This window comes from Zingiber officinale, chromosome 4A (assembly GCF_018446385.1).
Source record: "Zingiber officinale cultivar Zhangliang chromosome 4A, Zo_v1.1, whole genome shotgun sequence".
Lineage (NCBI taxonomy): Eukaryota > Viridiplantae > Streptophyta > Magnoliopsida > Zingiberales > Zingiberaceae > Zingiber > Zingiber officinale.
Window position 1 is genome coordinate 119,159,060 of NC_055992.1, and position 19,401 is coordinate 119,178,460.

General features: G+C 41.2%; 1 protein-coding gene across 8 annotated transcripts; it reads right to left on the reverse strand.

The window, feature by feature from the left end:
* Positions 1 to 4,239: 4,239 nt before the first annotated feature.
* Positions 4,240 to 6,561, reverse strand: LOC121970769. Of its 8 annotated transcripts, none has more exons than XM_042521715.1 (9): positions 6,375 to 6,557; positions 5,908 to 6,298; positions 5,757 to 5,826; positions 5,399 to 5,577; positions 5,164 to 5,329; positions 4,986 to 5,075; positions 4,589 to 4,777; positions 4,490 to 4,521; positions 4,240 to 4,344 (listed from the first exon to the last, which is right to left on the reverse strand). In XM_042521715.1, exons 2-7 carry the CDS (start codon positions 6,094 to 6,096, stop codon positions 4,689 to 4,691), a joined length of 783 nt encoding a protein of 260 aa, XP_042377649.1. In that variant the 5' UTR covers positions 6,097 to 6,298; positions 6,375 to 6,557; the 3' UTR covers positions 4,240 to 4,344; positions 4,490 to 4,521; positions 4,589 to 4,688. The 8 variants fall into 8 exon arrangements, with proteins under 8 accessions (XP_042377649.1, XP_042377647.1, XP_042377651.1 ...); XM_042521713.1 differs by having other exon boundaries at positions 4,415 to 4,521; XM_042521717.1 differs by having other exon boundaries at positions 4,415 to 4,736; positions 4,990 to 5,075; positions 6,375 to 6,561.
* Positions 6,562 to 19,401: the final 12,840 nt, after the last annotated feature.

Sequence of the window (19,401 nt, forward strand, 5' to 3'; positions counted from 1 at the left end):
CCTGGTCATCGACAGGAAATTTAATCTTCTAACAAAAAGTAGAAACGACCGCCCTAAACTCATTTAAGGTCGGCCGACCCAGTATCACATTATAGGAGGAGGGGGCATCCACCACCATAAAGTAGGATCTTCTTATTCTCATAAGAGGCTCCTCCCCTAGAGATATGGCCAATTTTATCTGGCCAAGCGGTTGTACTTCATTACCAGTGAATCCGTATAAAGGAGTCACCATCTGTTGAAGTTCGCTCGGGTCAATCTGCAGTTGATGAAAAGCTTTTTTGAAGATAATATTCACAGAGCTACCAGTATCTATAAAGGTATGAGAAATAGTATAATTGGCTATCACAGCCTTGATTATTAACGCATCATCATGGGGTATTTCTACCCCTTCAAGATCTTTAGGCCCGAAACTGATCTCTGGACCGGCTGCTTTCTCCATGCTGCACCCTACGACATGGATTTCAAGTCTTCATGCATGTGCTTTTCTGGCCCTGTTGGAGTCTCCATCAGTGGGCCCGCCCGCGATCATATTAATGTTGCCTCGGGCGGCATTGCTCCTGTTTTCTTCTTGCCGAGCTGTCATGGCTTCAGGCTGAGTTTTCTCGGGCGCCTGGCTTGTACCGGTCGGGGTTGGTAATTACCTTGTTGAGGTTCTACCGGACGATATTCTAACTTGAGCGGACTTTGCTGCCTGGGATATTGTTGCCGATAGTAATTTTGTCTCTGATATCGATCCCTATTTGCTCTTTTGTTTTTTAAAATGAAACAGTCTTCTGTGTGATGACTGCTAGTCTTGTGATAAGTGCACCATCTCCTTGGTGCTTCTTGTTGTATCTCCACGTGTTGCACTGCTTGTGGGTGATACTCTGGATGACGATGGGGCAGGTGAACTACTCGAGGTCCCCTCGGTGGAGGAACGGGAGCAGGAGCCTTCTCCTTAACAGGGGTAGGAGAAGAAGTAGTACCTCCTTTTTGGCGGGCGGCTTGAGCTTCTTCAACATTAATGAATTCGGTAGCACGCTCGATTAATGAGTCAAAGTTGGTAGGAGGATTTCTTACCAGATCCTTAAAGAAATCATTATCATTTAAGCCCTGGGAGAAAGCACTTACTAATATTTCCGTGGTAGCATTGGGCACATCAATAGCTACTTGATTGAATCTTTTAATATAGGCTCTGATAGACTCCTTAGATGCTTGTTTAATTGTGAATAAGCTCCAGGGAGTTTTGTGATACCTCTTGTTGCTAGAAAAATGATATAAGAAAACCTTCTTGAAATCTCTAAATTTTCGAATAGAATTCTCAAGCAATCTCTTAAACCAGCGTTGAGCAACTCCTCCGAGTGAGGTAAGGAACATTCGACACTTTACTCCATCATAAAATTGTTGCAATAACGCTACATTCTCAAATTTCAACAAATAATCCTCTGGATCTGTAGTTCCAGTATACTCACTGATCTAAAGATTTTGATACCGCTTGGGAAACAAATAATCCGCTTGGGAAGGCTTTGAGAAAATGGGGAGATAACTCTTTCCGGCGAGCTGTCACTAGCTACCATCATCTTAACTTTGTGCTTCTCTTTGTCTGGTGCCTCGCCAGAGGATTCCTGAAATACAGGCCTTCGTCCTCCTTGTTCCAAAGGAGTGTGAAAGAAAGCTCGAGGACGCCTAGTTGGAGAAGCAATAGCTAGAGGGAAATATGCATGATCTTCTTCTTCTGGCTCCTTTCCCCTACAGTGCTCAGTAGTCGAGATCGTCGGATTATGAGCCACTGGCAGAGTAGCTCCAGTATGGGCTTGTTGCTGTTGTTGTTGTTGTTGTAAAACTTTTTGTACACGAGTGTTGATGAGAAAATCCAGATCTTCACGACTAATGATGAGTAGGTTCGATTTTCCAATATCTTCCATCTTGCAGTCTCAGATTCAGGCTAAGTTTCCACAGACGGCGCCAAATTTGATCATGTCTGAGAAGCCTGGCAAAACGGAAAGTTGGGAGAGAAAACCTACTACTGATGAAGTATAATACCTGTAGAATACCGATCCGAGAAACCCAAAGCGGATCTAAGAGAACGAAATCACATAATGCCCTCCTCGTGTGAAGATCCAAAGACGAGAAGAAATCTTTGATGAAGAAAACCGAGATCTGGAACTTCCAAGGCTTCCTATGCACAAGAGATCAACCAACACTATCGTCAGTGACCTAAGACCGGGGTGGGAATCCCTGGCTAGACCCTCCGACGCTCAAATTAGTGATCTCTCTTTGTGTGGAAGATGGAAGAAGAAGATGAACAGTCACTACAACAAAAACCTTCACAGACATCGATTTTCCACCGATGTCTATTACATTTTCGACCGATGTCTATGAAGACGATGTAAAAGGTCTGTCATTTTAGACATCGGGTTAAAATTGATGCAGTATCACTTAATGACATCGGATGTAAACCCGATATAATATTATATATTAATAACACCAATTTTGACAGCAGTATACGACCGATGTAATATTAGTTAATGACATCAATTTTGCATCGGTGGAAAACTGATGTAATATCAGTATTGTTTAACGACACAAATTTGATTTCCGAAATAGTAAAAAATCAATATTATCACTAAGCAAATCATAAAATTAAATTAATATTATTAATTCACTAAGAAAATCACAAATAAAAATGCACCAATGTATCTAAACACACCAAGTCAATATCCATATAACCAACACATAAATATTCTTCTTACAACATAAAAAGATAATAGATATTGTGCACATCAAGTCAGTATTCACAAATTACACATAACTATTCTTCTTACAACATCAAAAGATAATAGATAGTACACAAATATTCTTCTTAGTTGTCCTTCTTGGTTGTCCTCTCACCATTTAATTAATTCTCCAGTTCTCTTACCTGAATAGAATAAAATAGTCAATATGGATATAAAGCAGTTTGTTGCTTACATAAGGGAAATTAAAGATGCTGTAAATTACTCAAATAGATATTGAAAATGAGATAAGTAACCTTTTGCTGGTAATTTTTACTTATTTGCTCAACTTCTTTGATCTGCACATTTGAAATAATTTGTTATAAGACAACTGATTTGATCTACACATTTGAAACATCTTCTGCTAATGTTTCCAATTGCATGATGTAACTAACTTGTTTAAGTCCGTATCAATTAAGCGTACAGAAAATTTTACTTCCTTTGGCTATATGAGTGTTTAATGCAGTATGAAGAATTAAAGGTTTAGCATTCATATACTTGAATTATTCACAAAACAAACAATAAGCATAATTTCTATTGGAACTTACCCTATCAACAGATAGAACCATACATACTTCAATCCCCTGTACAATAACAACTGGAGTTACAAAAAATAAAGTGCTATCTCTCAGATTGTCATCTATTATTAACAACATATAGAAAAGGTAAAAAATGCATGAAAACAAAGTCACTAGATTATCCCATTTATGAGAATGAGCTATGGTAATTTCAAACAGAAAAAAAAACCATCAGTGAAGGTTAAGAAAGGATTAGTAATGCAAGCAGTAAGTTAAGAGTAAACTCTGGAAGAAGTAAATGGAAGAGAAAAATATGGTGTATGTGGTAAAGCATTTTACAGAAGCAAAATTCAGTAAAAAGAATAAAATATCTAAGAAACTGTAACTTTTTTTTTCATAAACAACAAATTTACATGACCGATCAGCAACTAGAAACCAATAATAGCAACATTTAAAAAAAATAACCAAGGCAGATCTCAAAATTTTTGGAGGTAGATTCTATGAATCATTTCTTTCACTATAATTTTATCTTGGATATATCTTCCGCAAACACAAATTTAGTTCCGGTTAATATGAGTGCCTACCATTGTAACGGAAGCAAAAAATTGGGAAAAATATGAGGAAGCAAAGAAGTTAAGCAGGAAAACCATTGTGGTTAAATGGTAGAGTTCATAAAGCTTCAATTGCAGAAAGTGAAGCCTCTGTAAGCCTGATTCCTCCTACAATCAGGACAGTTACGATGTGCAGCAACTACTAGTCAAATGCAACTATTACTGCAGCACATCTAGCTGCTGCATTTGAGATTTCTCATTGTAAAGATCGTAGTCTCTACTACAAATATGATTGTAAACTAGTCTCTGCAGCAACTTGTTAAGGAAATATGATGTGGTGATTACCTGAGCTTTTGTAGTAGTTTCCTGTTGAATGTTTGGCTCCGGTGGCTGATACGGGGTTCCTGGAGTTCTTCGATTTTCAGCTATCAACTTGAAGATGCCAGTGTACTTCTCACCGGACACCGGATCATTCTCATCCCACTCAGCAAAAGGTGGCACTGCTACATCATCATGAGAAGGCTGCCATCCAGATAAGCACCATTAGCATAACTGTTTTTTCACTTCCAAATTGGAAATCATGCCATTTTACCCTCATGTCATTTGCAAGCCTTGCACAATGTTTGAACATGACTTATCGATGAAGAGGTTGACAGTGAAATCTTACAAGTTTAGGGTATTTCAGTTGATTTTTTTGTCCTGTACATGATTCAGTGAGTATAATAATACATTGCTGAGAATAACAGCATTTCCTTTTGTTTGATACCTGCACTAACTAAATCTCTAACAGTAGAACATAGTTGCAGTTTAAGCTCTCTGATTATGGAAAAGGCAATGAAATTGTATGAACTATTACTGGAGGTCCACTAATTTGTTTCCTCAGCCCTGTTTATATATGCTTTATCTTCACCTGACTGCAAGCTCGAGCCACTTATTTGATCAGCAAAATACTCAACTGAAACATAAACGAAAAAAAATCAAAAGCATGTCAGTCAATTCTTGTGTTTGAGACTTTGAGTGAATTAATTTTTTGTTTTGGAATTAATCCTCTTTATCAGTATTTGCTCAAGTGGAATTCAAAGCATTCTTAAAACTTGAAGATCCAACTAGAATTTTCAGAACTTGTGATGTTATGGTTTTGAGTCTAAAACTAAGTTAATTACCTACATCATCCTCAACTGGCAAATCGAGCAAGAGATCTGAACCAAATGAAAGGAATGGGGAGTCACTGTAGTCGCCAATTGCTCCAAGATCTTCCATAAAGCAAACAGCAATAGGAGATCAATGTGTTAGCCATCGATTAATAAATAATTCTGCTTGTGACATCATATCATTGATTACCTAAGTTTTCGCGGTCGGTTGTTAGATCTGAAAGGCTGAAGTTCCAAATATGGCTTAACGACCTGGTAGAGTCTCTTGAAGATGCAAAATCAACATCTAGTCGGGTTTCCAATTCTCCGACATGTACATCAGATGTGAATGTTGAACCAAGAGCTGGAACATGCAACTGCATAATAAAGTTCTAAAGAATATCTTTCTGTTGTATTGGCCTTTGATCTAATTCTTCCAGGAGTACCTTCCGATGCCAACCTCCTGTCTGATGTAGGATTTCTCGCAGCTCTTTCAGCAGGTTTACTCTCACGGTTGCTGTCGTTGGATCTTGTCGATCTTTGCTTGTCGTCATTATATTTCTCTGGATCTTCATTTCTCTGACGACGTGGATTTTTCGAGCTTTTACTGGTTCATTCACTCGTTCTAATCAAAGATATCAAGAAACAAATGCCCAAATCATGTCTCGATCACAAAACAAAACAGGTTTTTGCACAGGAAAACATAAAGCATAGCAACCGATTGGAAGCTTTGGAACCTTAGCTATTTACCAATAAACATCACAGATACACATTCGAACGACGATCTGATGATAAATTAGGTACCTCCATAGTCCCCCTTCCTTGAGACGATCCACCGACCATCAAAAGGTTCATCAAACGACTCGTAGAACAGCTGAATCATAAGCCATAAACAATTAGTTAAGGCTAAAAAAACATATTTAGCAGAGTAGGGTTATAAATACAACGAGCCTACCACATCCGATGCCCAAATCTGTAGAAACCAAGACGCGATCGGCAAGAAGAGGAGGAAGGGGTTGGCCATCTTGCGCTTAGCCGAAGGAGCGGATCGCAGGAACTCTAACAAAAGAGGGAGAGTGAAGAGCGGAGGGGTGCCGGTTGGACCATGAGAGCGCGGAAGTAGGGTGGAGCGAAAAGACGACATCCGGCGCTGTGGAGCGCGTTGTAGATTACATACCCTGAAAGGAATCCGATTCCAATTAGGGCAAAAAAAGAAAACGACAATAACTCAAATAGGGGGGTCTTCGATTATTCTCATATTTGATATAGTCAAGGCAGAAGGGGATTGAGAGAGTTAAGCGGTCGGAGTATCAAGCGTTCTTGGATCCGGACCATATCCGCTCGACCTACATCAAAAACATCGCCGTGAGATCGAGAGAAAACGAGGCACACGGAGAGGATTGAAGGGTTTGGGGAGAATACCTTGACGGAGAGGGGAGAGTATGTGAGAAGATGGTTGAGCACATCTGAGTGCAATGTGAGAAGATGGTCGCCTCAACCTTCTTATTGTGTTACTGCTCTGATACTCCCTAAATCGTCGTAGACAGTGACAGCGCCGACGACCGCCGCCATCCACATCGCCATCGAGAGATCCATTGCGGAGGATTAGGGTTTCGATTTATGGTTGGCGAGGAGAAGCCCAAAAGAAAGCACGCTAAAAAAGACCGCCAGAATTTTGGTTCATAGACACCGGGTTTTAAAAACCGCGGTTAAAATCGGTGTCTATTAATGAAAAAAAGGCGCTCATAGACATCGGCTAAAAAAACCGATGTCTATGAGCGAAAATCTGCGCTCATAGACATCGGTTTTTGGAAAAACCGATGTAAAATATTCAAAAACATTGGTTTTTGCTTAAAACTGTTGTTGTTCCACCGATGTCTATGAGGGTTTTTCTTGAGCACGGTTAAAATGCAACTTAAACATTTTACTAGTTAGCTAAATGCAATGGAAGCATTCATTCAGTATGTTTAGCTTTAGTACAGCTTATATGGGACTACGGTCCAATGGGTGGGCTCCCATAATCGCCTCTAGGTTCAGATAACCTAACTCTGGGTTCAGATAACCTAGAAATAGCAAGAACAGTAAAATTCAGCTATAACTAGTATTTTATTTTATCAGTGGCACTGTACTGGATTAGATATCCATTGGGTTGGGCTTCCATAGTCGTCCCTAGGTTCAGCTAACCTAGTAAACCCTACTAGATTCGAAATTTACAACCCCGGGTTTAGTTAGGGATGCGCGCACAGCAAGTACAGTTGTCGGGCCCATCAGCAGCATGATTAGTATTTTCATCTATTATATATATATGGTTTTCGAACTCTCACAAATAGTTATGTGAATTCAGTATAGCTTTAGCAGTAGTTTAGAATTAGCTCAGCTCAGTTTTTGTATCAGTTTAGTTTTCTATTGATACAATATGATAGCTTATGTTAGCACTTGTTGCCATGACTAATTTGTTTGTATGTCATGCTATGCTCTTACATGTTCAGTATATATATATTTCAAATAGCATGTTTTAAAAGCATGATTTCATCGTATGCATGTTTTTGTGAGGTAGATGGTTTCCTTACTAAGCTCTAAAGCTTACAGATACTTCTTTCCTTATACTGTAGATAAAGGTAAAGGACAGATGGACTAGCGGAGGCTGGAGGTTAATGCAAGGAAGATATGTGTGTATGGAACCTGGAATGAAGACCTTGGAAGAACTAGAACATTTAAGAATTTAGTGTTTCTTATTATGTTACTCTTTGCTTATTTAGTTATCTAAATCCACGGAATTATAGAAAATCTGCTTAGATTGTTAGTAACCACATTTAGGATACTAGTTGTTGCTATTAGAATGTTCTCCAGTTGTTATAGAACTTATGTATGTGATCTTGGCACGAAACAGTGCTGAAATCAGAGCTTTGCTGCGAAATCAGAAACCCCAATCGATCAGCGGATCGATTGGGGGCCCTCAATCGATCAGCGGATCGATTGGGAGCCTAGTACCGTGAACAGTAAGCTTCTGGATCGATCAGCCGATCGATCCAGTCGCATTCTGTCGCAAACAGAGAGTTCCGGGATCGATCGTTTGATCGATCAGGAAATCGCTCCCGCGAACAGAGAGCGCTGGAATCGATCACTGGATCGATTGACCAGTATGGATTGATCTGCCGATCGATCCAGAATATTACCCCGAGCACAGTAGCAATCGGAATCGATCCATGGATCGATCCAACAGCTTGCAATCGATTGAGTTCAACCTGGATCGATTGGGAAGTTGGGTTTGGACCAAGTGACCTTGTAATTCAGCTCCTTGACCATAGGGGATGTAGGATATGCCATGTATACCTTAGATTGCATCCCTTAGCACATGTAGGACCAAGAACTTGTGTTAGCTTAGTAAAGTTTTAAATTGGTACAACTTTCCGCACCTAGACTAGTGATGGTCATGGATATAGCTTAGCACAGCATAATGTGACGCTCGGCCTCACAGCGTAGTCAGTAGGAGGCGCGGCGTTAGAGAGTGGTATCAGAGCGAAGTTCCATACTTCCTTCACACACATCAGCATTGAACCTGCAGCTTCCAAGTAAGAACACCTCTCCTCTTACTTATGTTTTCTTACTGTCATGTTTATAGATAGCTAAAGCATGTTGATATATGATAGTGTTTAACATGGTTGATTATAGTAATTAGTTAAATGTGATAGTATTAGTTATGTATGTCCTCTCTTCCTTTAGAAATGGCAAGAGGACGCCCAACTAGAAGGGCATCAGCTACTGAGCCCCAACACGAAGCAGGCAGTTCAGTGCCTCCCCCAGACCTTACAGCATTAGTGGCTCAGCAACAAGAGATAGTCACCTTAAAGGCTAATCAGAATACTCCCACTGTCACCCGGAACCAAACATAGCAACCCAGTAGTCTTAGAGGTTCCACCATCTCAGCCTACAGCACCAGAAGTCTCGATCAGAGGAAGGGAGTGCGCTTGTGGAGGATCATCACGGTGAACCATGGGATGCTCAAGCTGTTGGATACTTCGGGCCGAACGATGGAGCTTGGCCCGAACACGAGAAGGTGAAGTGCGCCTCATTCCGCCTAACAGACGCACGTATGTAGTGGGAGAGAATTAGGCGGGCGCCCAATAAACCGGATGACATGGGGTGACTTGAGAAAGAATTCTTGAGGAGTTCTTTCACATCGGGTCCTGCGCCACTCGACGAGTTCATCGAGTTTCGCCGAGGCAACCTTTCGGTGGAGGCCGTGAAGAAATTCAGCAGTTGGCTCGTCTATGCTAGTCAACTCAGAAAAAGAACGAGTTCGGTTGATGCTCAAGATGCTGAGGCCGGAAATAGCGATGAACGTGGCTGGCGGCGTTCATAGGCCGCAAACCACCGAAGAACTAGTCAGCAGTGCTCTGACCACCGAGCACTACCAGAACAATATCAAGCAGCAGAAGCAAGTCCTCTCAGAGTCCAAAGGACAAGGAGGTTCAGGTACTCAGAAACACTAGGGACACAGCTCCCACGGCTCTAACTGGAAAGGGAACTCCAGCAACAAACGCAAACCAGGGAGTTACCCGAAAGGAGGACCAGCTAGTAAACATCCTAGTTATCCCAAATGTGCTACTTGTGGGAAATTCCACCCTGGAGTTTGTCGTAAGGGCACATGAGGATGCTTTGAGTGTGGACAGGAAGGGCATATGGCTAAGCAGTGCCCAAATAAGACCAGTCCTCCACAACCACAGCCGATTCAGTACGGAGGCCAGCCAGCACAGCTACATCAGATGCAGGCCGCTTTAGATGGTCAAGCCCCTCCAGCTACGACCAATGCGAGGATCTACTCACTCACCAGAGAGGACGTAGCAAATGCCTCGACAGTTGTTTCAGGTTAGATCAGTATTTTACAGCAAAGTACAACTGTCTTGTTCGATACTGGGGCAACCCATTCTTATATATCCAGGGCATTTATCGAGAAGTTAGCGATACCCCCAGAGGTACTCAGTAGTCAGTTTCTGACGACATTACCTTCAGGAGAAATTATGGCATCCACGCACTGGCTCAGAGCGGTGCCAGTCATTATAGCAGACAGAGAACTCTTTTGTGATCTGATAGTGCTAGACATGACTGATTATGATGTCATCTTTGGAATAGACTTCCTGATCAAATACGGTGCCTCTATAGAGTGTCGTAAACAGAAAGTCGTATTCCAACCGGAAGCAGAAGTACAGTTCGAGTACATCGGAGAACCAAAGAGAAAGGCCAAGAAGTTTCTCTCAGCTCTAAAAGCACAGAAGTTAATGGATTCAGGATATACGGGATTTTTAGCGCATGTAGTCAATGTCAGTCAGGACAAGGACCAACAGCTAGCAGAGGTCCGAGTCGTATGTGACTACCCAGCAATCTTCCCTGAGGAGTTACCAGGTCTAGCACCAGACAGGGAGATTGAATTTGAGATAAAACTCATTCCCGGTACAAATCCTATCTCTAAAGCACCCTACCGCATAGCTCCAGCAGAACTGAAGGAACTTCATGAGCAACTACAGGAGTTGCTTGACAAGGGCTTCATACGTCCTAGTCACTCACCATGGGGAGCGCCTGTATTGTTCGTGAAGAAGAAGGACGGGAGCATGCGCCTGTGTATAGATTACCAGGCACTGAACTAAGTCACGATCAAGAATAGGTATCCTCTTCCCAGAATTGATGACATGTTCAATCAGCTAAAGGGAGCAGCAGTGTTCTCTAAGATAGACCTCAGATCAGGTTATCATCAGGTGAAGGTTAAAGAAGGGGATATACCCAAGACAGCATTCAGGACTAGATACGGACATTACGAGTTCGTAGTCATGCCCTTTGGCGTGACAAATGCTCCAGCTACTTTCATGGACCTTATGAACAGAGTATTCAGGGACTACCTAGATAGATTTGTTATTGTATTTATCGATGACATTCTTATCTATTCAGGAACTCAGGAAGAACACGCAGAACACCTGAGAATAGTATTGCAGACCCTTCAGCAGAACCAGCTGTACGCCAAGTTCACGAAATGTGAATTTTGGTTAGATCAGGTGTCCTTCCTAGGTCACATCATCTCAAAGGATGGTATCATGGTAGACCCCAGTAAAATAGAAGCTGTGAGTAACTGGAAAAGACCCAAGAACGCAAGTGAGATCAGAAGCTTTTTGGGATTAGCAGGTTATTACAGAAAATTTGTAGAGGATTTCTCTAGGATAACCTCCCCACTGACAGCTCTCACCAGGAAGAACATAAAATTTCAGTGGACAGAAGACTATGAGAACAGTTTCAGTGAGCTAAAGAGGAGATTGACTAGTGCTCCCATTTTTGACTCTACCAGAAAATATAGACAACTTTGATATTTATAGTGATGCCTCTAAATTGGGATTAGGAGCAGTACTGATGCAAGATGGTAAGGTGATCGTCTATGCCTCCAGACAACTCAAGGAATATGAGAAGAATTACCCTACTCATGACCTTGAGCTTGCAGCAGTAGTGTTCGCTCTCAAAATTTGGAGACACTACTTGTATGGAGCTCAGTGTAGAGTGTATACAGATCATCAGAGTTTGAAGTACTTCTTCACTCAGAAGGATCTGAATATGCGACAGCGCAGATGACTTGAGCTGGTCAAAGACTACGATATAGATATCCTCTACCACCCAGGAAAAGCCAATAAGGTAGCAGATGCGCTTAGCAGGAAGTCCAGTGCTACCTTATTATCACTAGTAGCCATGTCACCGCCCCTATAGAGGGAGATCACAGATTTCGGTCTCGAACTTATAGTGGGACAGCTCTCTACTATGACATTAGCATCTACCCTGCTTGGTGACATCCAGACAGCTCAGGAACAGGATCCTGAAATCCAGAAAATCAAGCAAGGGTTAACAGAATCAGAAAGTGGAGAGTTCAGGGCCTCAGATAGTGGGGTATTATATTTTGGTGACAGACTATCTGTTCCAGATCAGAAGGAACTACAAAGCAAGATTTTAGACGAGGCTCACATGACTCCCTACGCGATGCATCCGGGCTCCACCAAAATGTACCAAGACCTGAAGAGACGTTTTTGGTGGCCTGGGATGAAAAGAGACATTGCTAGATATGTCAGTATCTGTCTAACCTGTCAGAGGGTCAAGGCAGAACACCAGAGGCCAGGAGGAGTTCTGCAGCCTATCCAGATCCCAGAATGGAAGTGGGAGGATATTTCTATGGATTTCATAGTGGGACTACCCAGAACCATGAATGGTTTTGACGCCATCTGGGTAGTAGTCGATAGGTTGACTAAATCAGCCCACTTCTTAGCTATCAGGATATTCTATTCCATGGAACAGCTAGCTCAGTTGTATCTCAAGGAGATCGTTAGACTACATGAAGTTCCACGAACCATTATTTCAGACAAAGACAGTCGATTCACATCACACTTCTGGGAGTGTGTACAGTCAGCAATGGGCACTAAGTTAAAATTTAGCACAGCTTTCCATCCTCAGACAGATGGTCAGACGGAGCGAGTAAATCAGGTACTCGAAGATATGCTCCGAGCATTTGCCCTAGACTTCAAGGGAAGTTGGTGCAAATATCTGAGTTTAGCAGAATTTACATACAACAATAGCTATCAGGCCACCATCGGCATGGCACCTTACGAGGCTCTTTATAGGCGGAGGTGTAGATCTCCAATCTGCTGGTATGAGAGTGGTGAATAGAAAGAACTAGAACTTCAGACAGATCTAGTAGCAGATACCACAGCAGCTATACAGCTCAGAGCCGCCAGAAAAGCTATACTGATACGCGGCACAAACCCCTAGAATTTTCAGTTGGGGATACAGTATTCCTCAGAGTGGCTCCCATGAAGGGAGTAATGCGTTTTGGGAAGAAGGGCAAACTAAGTCCCAGATATGTGGGACCATACCTTATCACTAGAAGAGTTGGCAAGGTAGCATATGAGCTAGAGCTACCACAGGATATGTCAGCCATCCATAATGTATTTCATGTCTCTATGCTGAAGAAGCATATCCCAGATGTCACCCAGGTGATTGAGCCCTAGTCGGTACAAGTCCGTGAAGACCTCAGGTATGACAGTCGGCCTATTCAGATAATAGACCGAGCAGTTAAGAAATTGCGGAACAAGAAAGTACCATTAGTAAAAGTTATTTGGCAAAATCACATAACAGAAGAGGCAATTTGGGAGACAGAAGCCAGTATGAGACAGAAGTACCCAGAGTTATTCTAAGTTCGAGGACGAACTTTTTATAAGATATGGGGGATTGTAACGCCCGAAAATTCTCAAAATAATTATTAAAAATATCCTAGTATTTTTCTAGAATTTTAGAATATTTTTATGAAATTTTTAGAGTAGCCGAAATAGCAAAAATAAATAGAAACGTAAAATAGCTTAAGCGGGAATCGAACCCGGGACCTATCGAGTCCGATAACCTTTAGATAGCTTTAGTGACCAAGTGAACCCAGCAGGGCCGTGCTGAAAGGAAAGGGAAACAATTATATTTATATTTGAGTTGGGCTGAATTACTCACTTAATATAAATAGGGAAATTAAGTGAGGAATTGTTATTTTCTTAAACGAGAAAACTTTTTCCCTCAAACCTCACCCGCCGACCCTCTCTCTTTCTCCCTCATCTCTCGGCGCCAACCTCAAGAAGACTTAGGGTTCCATCTTGAGGAGCGTAGGAGTACCTCCCGGCGACATCAAGGATACGAGGGTGCTCCTCTCCGCGAGAAGAACACGTAGACGCGAGAAGATCGTCGAAAGGATCGTCTCCTCCGGAAATCTAGCGATTAGAATCGTAAGAAAATTAGAGCAGGAGGTAAGAAACCCCTCACCTGCAGTATAAGTAGCTTCCATATGAATTTTATGATTCAGTTTAGTAGTATGTAGATTTTCGGCACAAAGGATGCGAATTAGCGCATACCAAGTGTTCGATTAAATTTTAGCACGGTTAAAATGCAACTTAAGCATTTTACTAGCTTAGCTAAATGCAATGGAAGCATTCATTCAGTATGTTTAGCTTTAGTACAGCTTATATGGGACTACGGTCCAATGGGTGGGCTCCCATAGTCGCCTCTAGGTTCAAATAACCTAGCTCTGGGTTCAGATAACCTAGAAATAGCAAGAACAGCAAAATTCAGCTATAACTAGTATTTTATTTTATCAGTGGCACTGTACTGGATAAGATATCCATTGGGTTGAGCTTCCATAGTCGTCCCTAGGTTCAGCTAACCTAGTAAACCCTACTAGATTCAAAATTTGCAACCCCGGGTTTAGTTAGGGATGCGCGCACAGCAAGTACAGTTGTCGAGCCCATCAACAGCATGATTAGTATTTTCATCTATTATATATATATGGTTTTCGAACTCTCACAAATAGTTATGTGAATTCAGTATAGCTTTAGCAGTAGTTTAGAATTAGCTCAGCTCAGTTTTTGTATTAGTTTAGTTTTCTATTGATACAATATGGTAGCTTATGTTAGCACTTATTGCCATGACTAATTTGTTTGTATGTCATGCTATGCTCTTACATGTTCAGTATATATATATTTCAAATAGCATGTTTTAAAAGCATGATTTCATCGTATGCATGTTTTTGTGAGGTAGATGGTTTCCTTACTAAGCTCTAAAGCTTACAGATACTTCTTTCCTTATACTGCAGATAAAGGTAAAGGATAGATGGACTAGCGGAGGCTGGAGGTTAATGCAAGGAAGATGTGTGTGGATGGAACCTGGAATGAAGACCTTGGAAGAACTAGAACATTTAAGAATTTAGTGTTTCTTATTATGTTACTCTTTTCTTATTTAGTTATCTAAATGCATGGAATTATAGAAAATCTGCTTAGATTGTTAGTGACCACATTTAGGATACTAGTTGTTGCTATTAGAATGTTCTCCAGTTGTTATAGAACTTATGTATGTGATCTTGGCACGAAACAGTGCTGAAATCAGAGCTTTGCTGCGAAATTAGAAACCCCAATCGATCAGCTGATCGATTGGGGCCCTCAATCGATCAGCGGATCGATTGGGAGCCTGGTACCGTGAACAGTAAGCTTCTGGATCGATCAGCCGATCGATCCAGTCGCATTCTGTCGCAAACAGAGAGTTCCGGGATCGATCATTTGATCGATCGGGAAATCGCTCCCGCGAACAGAGAGCGCTGGAATCTATCACTGGATCGATTGACCAGTATGGATCGATCAGCCGATCGATCCAGAATATTACCCCGAGCACAGTAGCAATTGGAATCGATCCATGGATCGATCCAACAGCTTGCAATCGATTGAGTTCAACCTGGATCGATTAGGAAGTTGGGTTTGGACCAAGTGACCTTGTAATTCAGCTCCTTGACCATAGGGGATGTAGGATATGCCATGTATACCTTAGATTGCATCCCTTAGCACATGTAGGACCAAGAACTTGTGTTAGCTTAGTAAAGTTTTAAATTGGTACAACTTTCCGCACCTAGACTAGTGATGGTCATGGATATAGCTTAGCACAGCATAATGTGACGCTCGGCCTCACAGCGTAGTCAGTAGGAGGCGGGGCGTTACAGAGGGGACACCCGTAAGGGATTATATCCTCAAAATGATGGCTTATCTGAATGAAATACAAGTCCTTGGAGGAGAAATCGATGGGGAAACCCAGGTCGATATAATTCTCCAAACGCTACCTAGAAGTTTTGAGCAGTTCCGCCTGAACTATAACATGAACAAAAGAGAGTATGCATTGGCGGAACTTCTGACAGAACTACAGGCAGCAGAAGGTATATTTCGTCAAAGTTCTCAGATTCACTATACTGAAAATGGTTCTACTTCTAAGCCGAAAGGCAAGAAGAAGAAGAAACAGGTCTTTTCAGCGAAGAAAGTGAAAGTGAATAAACCTCAGGGACAAAAAGCTGGAATGAAGAAGCCGAAAGGCAAGTGCTTCATTTGCAAACAGACAGGACATTGGAAGGCGGACTGTCCTCGTAGGAATCAGAACAATAAAGGTATATCTCATACTCTAGTTGTTGAAACATATTTAGCGGTGTTATCTACCAGCACCTGGTATATAGATACGGGAGCCACTGATCATGTCTGTAATTCCTTGCAAGGGTTCCAGGAAACCCGATGACTAACTGAATGAGAGATTACCGTCTACATGGGCAATGCTACTAAGGTGGCGGCAATTGCAGTGGGAGACGTCTACTTATCTTTTAATAGGAATAAAAATTTAGTTTTAAGAAATTGTTTTTATGTACCCAGTTTTAGAAAGAATTTAATTTCAGTTTCTAAACTGTATTTGGATGGATATTCAATTTCTTTTAGTAACAATGTGGTTATAAAGAGAAATAAGGTGATTATCTGTTCTGGTGCATTGGTTGGCAATTTATATACTTTAAATCCAATTTCTCCCACAAAGCAAAATATGAAAATTAATAACACATCTTCTAACTCTAATAAGAGAAAAGAACCTTGGAAATGAACCAAACGCATCTTTGGCATCTAAGGCTTGGTCATATTAACTTAAGTAGGATTCAAAGGCTTGTAGCCGACGGACTCTTAGGTCCATTAGAGTTGGAAAACTTTCCAACATGTGAATCCTGCTTGGAAGGTAAAATGACTAAGAGACCTTTTAAGGCCAAGGGGTATAGAGCCAAAGAAGCATTAAAATTGGGTCATTCTGATTTGTGTGGTCCTATGTCTATCCAGGCTAGAGGTGGTTTTGAATATTTTGTCTCTTTTATAGACGATTATTCAAGATATGGATACATTTACCTGATGCACCGCAAGTCTGAGTGCTTTGATAAGTTCAAAAAGTACAAGGCTGATGTGGAGAAACGTCTAGGTAAAAGTATCAAGACACTACGATCTGATCGTGGTGGCGAATACCTCTTAGGAGAGTTTAGGAATTACTTATCAGAGGCCGGTATTCAATCCCAATTGTCTGCACCTGGTACACCCCAACAGAATGGTGTGGCAGAACGAAGGAATATGACTCTTATGAAGATGGTTAGATCGATGATGAGCTATTCAGAATTACCAAATTCGTTTTGGGAATACGCTCTGGAAACAACAGCGCACATTCTAAACTTAGTACCTTCTAAATCAGTATCTTCTACTCCCACAAAATTGTGGAATGGGCGGAAGCCCAGTCTAAGATATATTCGGATTTGGGGTAGTCCAGAACATGTGCTGAAACCAGATACTAATAAGTTAGAATCTCGTACAGAAGTTTGTGTGTTTGTGGGTTATCCCAGAGGAACGAAAGGTGATTTATTTTATAGTCCTAAAGACCAAAAGGTCATTGTTAGCACCAATGCCTAGTTTTTAGAAGAAGACTATATAATGGATCATAAGCCCAGTAGCAAAATTATTCTAGAAGAACTTAGAGAGGACACGTCTACTTCAGTACCAACAGTACAAGATGAAGTACCATAAGAGACTACAACACGTGTCACACATGATACACAACCACAGACGGTGCTTCGTCATAGGGGGAGGGTTGTAAGGCAGCCTGAGAGATTCATGTTTTTGGGAGAGTCTTCGGACTTAATCCCGGGTAAACATGATCCTGATCCCCGGACATATGATGAAGCACTCCAAGATATAGATGCAGTATCTTGGCAAAAGGCAATGAATTCTGAAATAGAGTCTATGTACTCTAATAAAGTCTAGGAGCTTGTAGAACCACTTGATGGTGTAAAAGCCATTGGATGCAAGTGGATCTACAAAAGGAAAAGAGGGATAGATGGGAAGGTAGAAACCTTCAAAGCAAGATTTGTTGCGAAAGGGTATACTCAGAAAGAGGGAATCGATTATGAGGAGACTTTTTCGTCGGTAGTCATGCTTAAGTCTATCCGGATACTCTTGTCCATTGCCACTCATATGGATTATGAAATTTGGCAAATGGATGTCAAGACAGCTTTCCTTAACGGAAATCTTGAAGAAAACATCCATATGAAGCAACCAGAGGGATTTATTGAAAAAGGCAAAGAGCATCTAGTGTGTAAGCTCAATCGGTCCATTTATGGACTGAAGCAAGCTTCAAGATCTTGGAACATCTGGTTTAATGAAGTAATCCAATCATATGGATTTATTCAGTGTCTAGATGAGTCTTGTGTATACAAGAAGTGTAACGGAAACGTGGTGGTATTTCTTGTACTATACGTAGATGATATTTTGTTAATTGGTAACAATGTCAAGGTATTATCGGACGTAAGGGTATGGTTGTCCAAACAATTTGATATGAAGGACTTAGGAGAATGTGCACACATTCTTGGGATCAAAGTTATAAGGGATCGCAAGAAAAGAATGTTGTGTCTATCTCAAGCTTCATATATAGATACGGTCCTTGTTCGTTTTAGCATGCAAAACTCCAAGAAAGGTTTCTTACCTTTTAGGCATGGAGTAGCCTTATCTAAAGAGATGTCTGCGAAGACATCAAAGGAGATGGAGGAAATGAAGGCAGTCCCTTATGCTTCGGCTGTAGGAAGCCTTATGTATGCAATACTATGTACGAGACCTGATATCTGTTTTACCGTGGGCATGGTCAGCAGATATCAGAGTAACCCTGGACAAGGACATTGGACTGCTGTAAAGCATATATTGAAGTACCTGAGAAGGACTAGAGATTATATGATAGTTTACCAAATAGACGATTTGTTCCCTGTGGGTTACACGGATTCGGACTTCCAATCAGATAGGGACAATAGTAAGTCAACATCAGGCTATGTGTTTACTCTAGGAGGTGGAGCCATTGCATGGAGGAGTGTTAAGCAGAAATGCGTCTAGGACTCAACCATGGAAGCTGAGTATGTTGCAGCCTCTGAGGCAGCCAAAGAAGTTGTATGGCTCAGGAACTTTCTAATGGACTTAGATGTGATTCCTGATTTGCCCAAGATCATCAGAATTTATTGTGATAATAGCGGTACAGTTGCAAACTCGAAGGAACCACGAGCTCATAAGGCAAGTAAACATATAGAGCGCAAGTACCACCTGATACGAGACATTGTCAAGCGAGGAGAAGTTGTCGTCACCAAGATTGCATCAGAAGATAACCTAGCAGATCCTTTCACAAAGGCCCTTCCGGTGAAATCTTTTGATCGGCATGTAGAGGGGATGAGAATCAGATGTAAGGCAACAGATATGGCAGCTTAGTCTTTTAGTATAAGTGGGAGATTGTTAGAGTGTATACTAAAAACCTAACTTTTGTAAATATTTATTTGTTGAAATAAAAGAATCACATTGGTCAATATCTGCATTTATTTATTAAATATAATTGTTCAATTAATTTATATAGTAGACAACATGGAGTGTGGTGTCACACTCAGAAGATCATGTTGTCGGTTCTCTATAAATTATAAACAATTGCTCGCGACTAAGATAGAAAGGAACAAAGTATCAGAATAGTCGTAGTGTAATTAAGTATTAGTTTATCTTGACTAATAAATTACACTGATACACTTTAAGTGTAT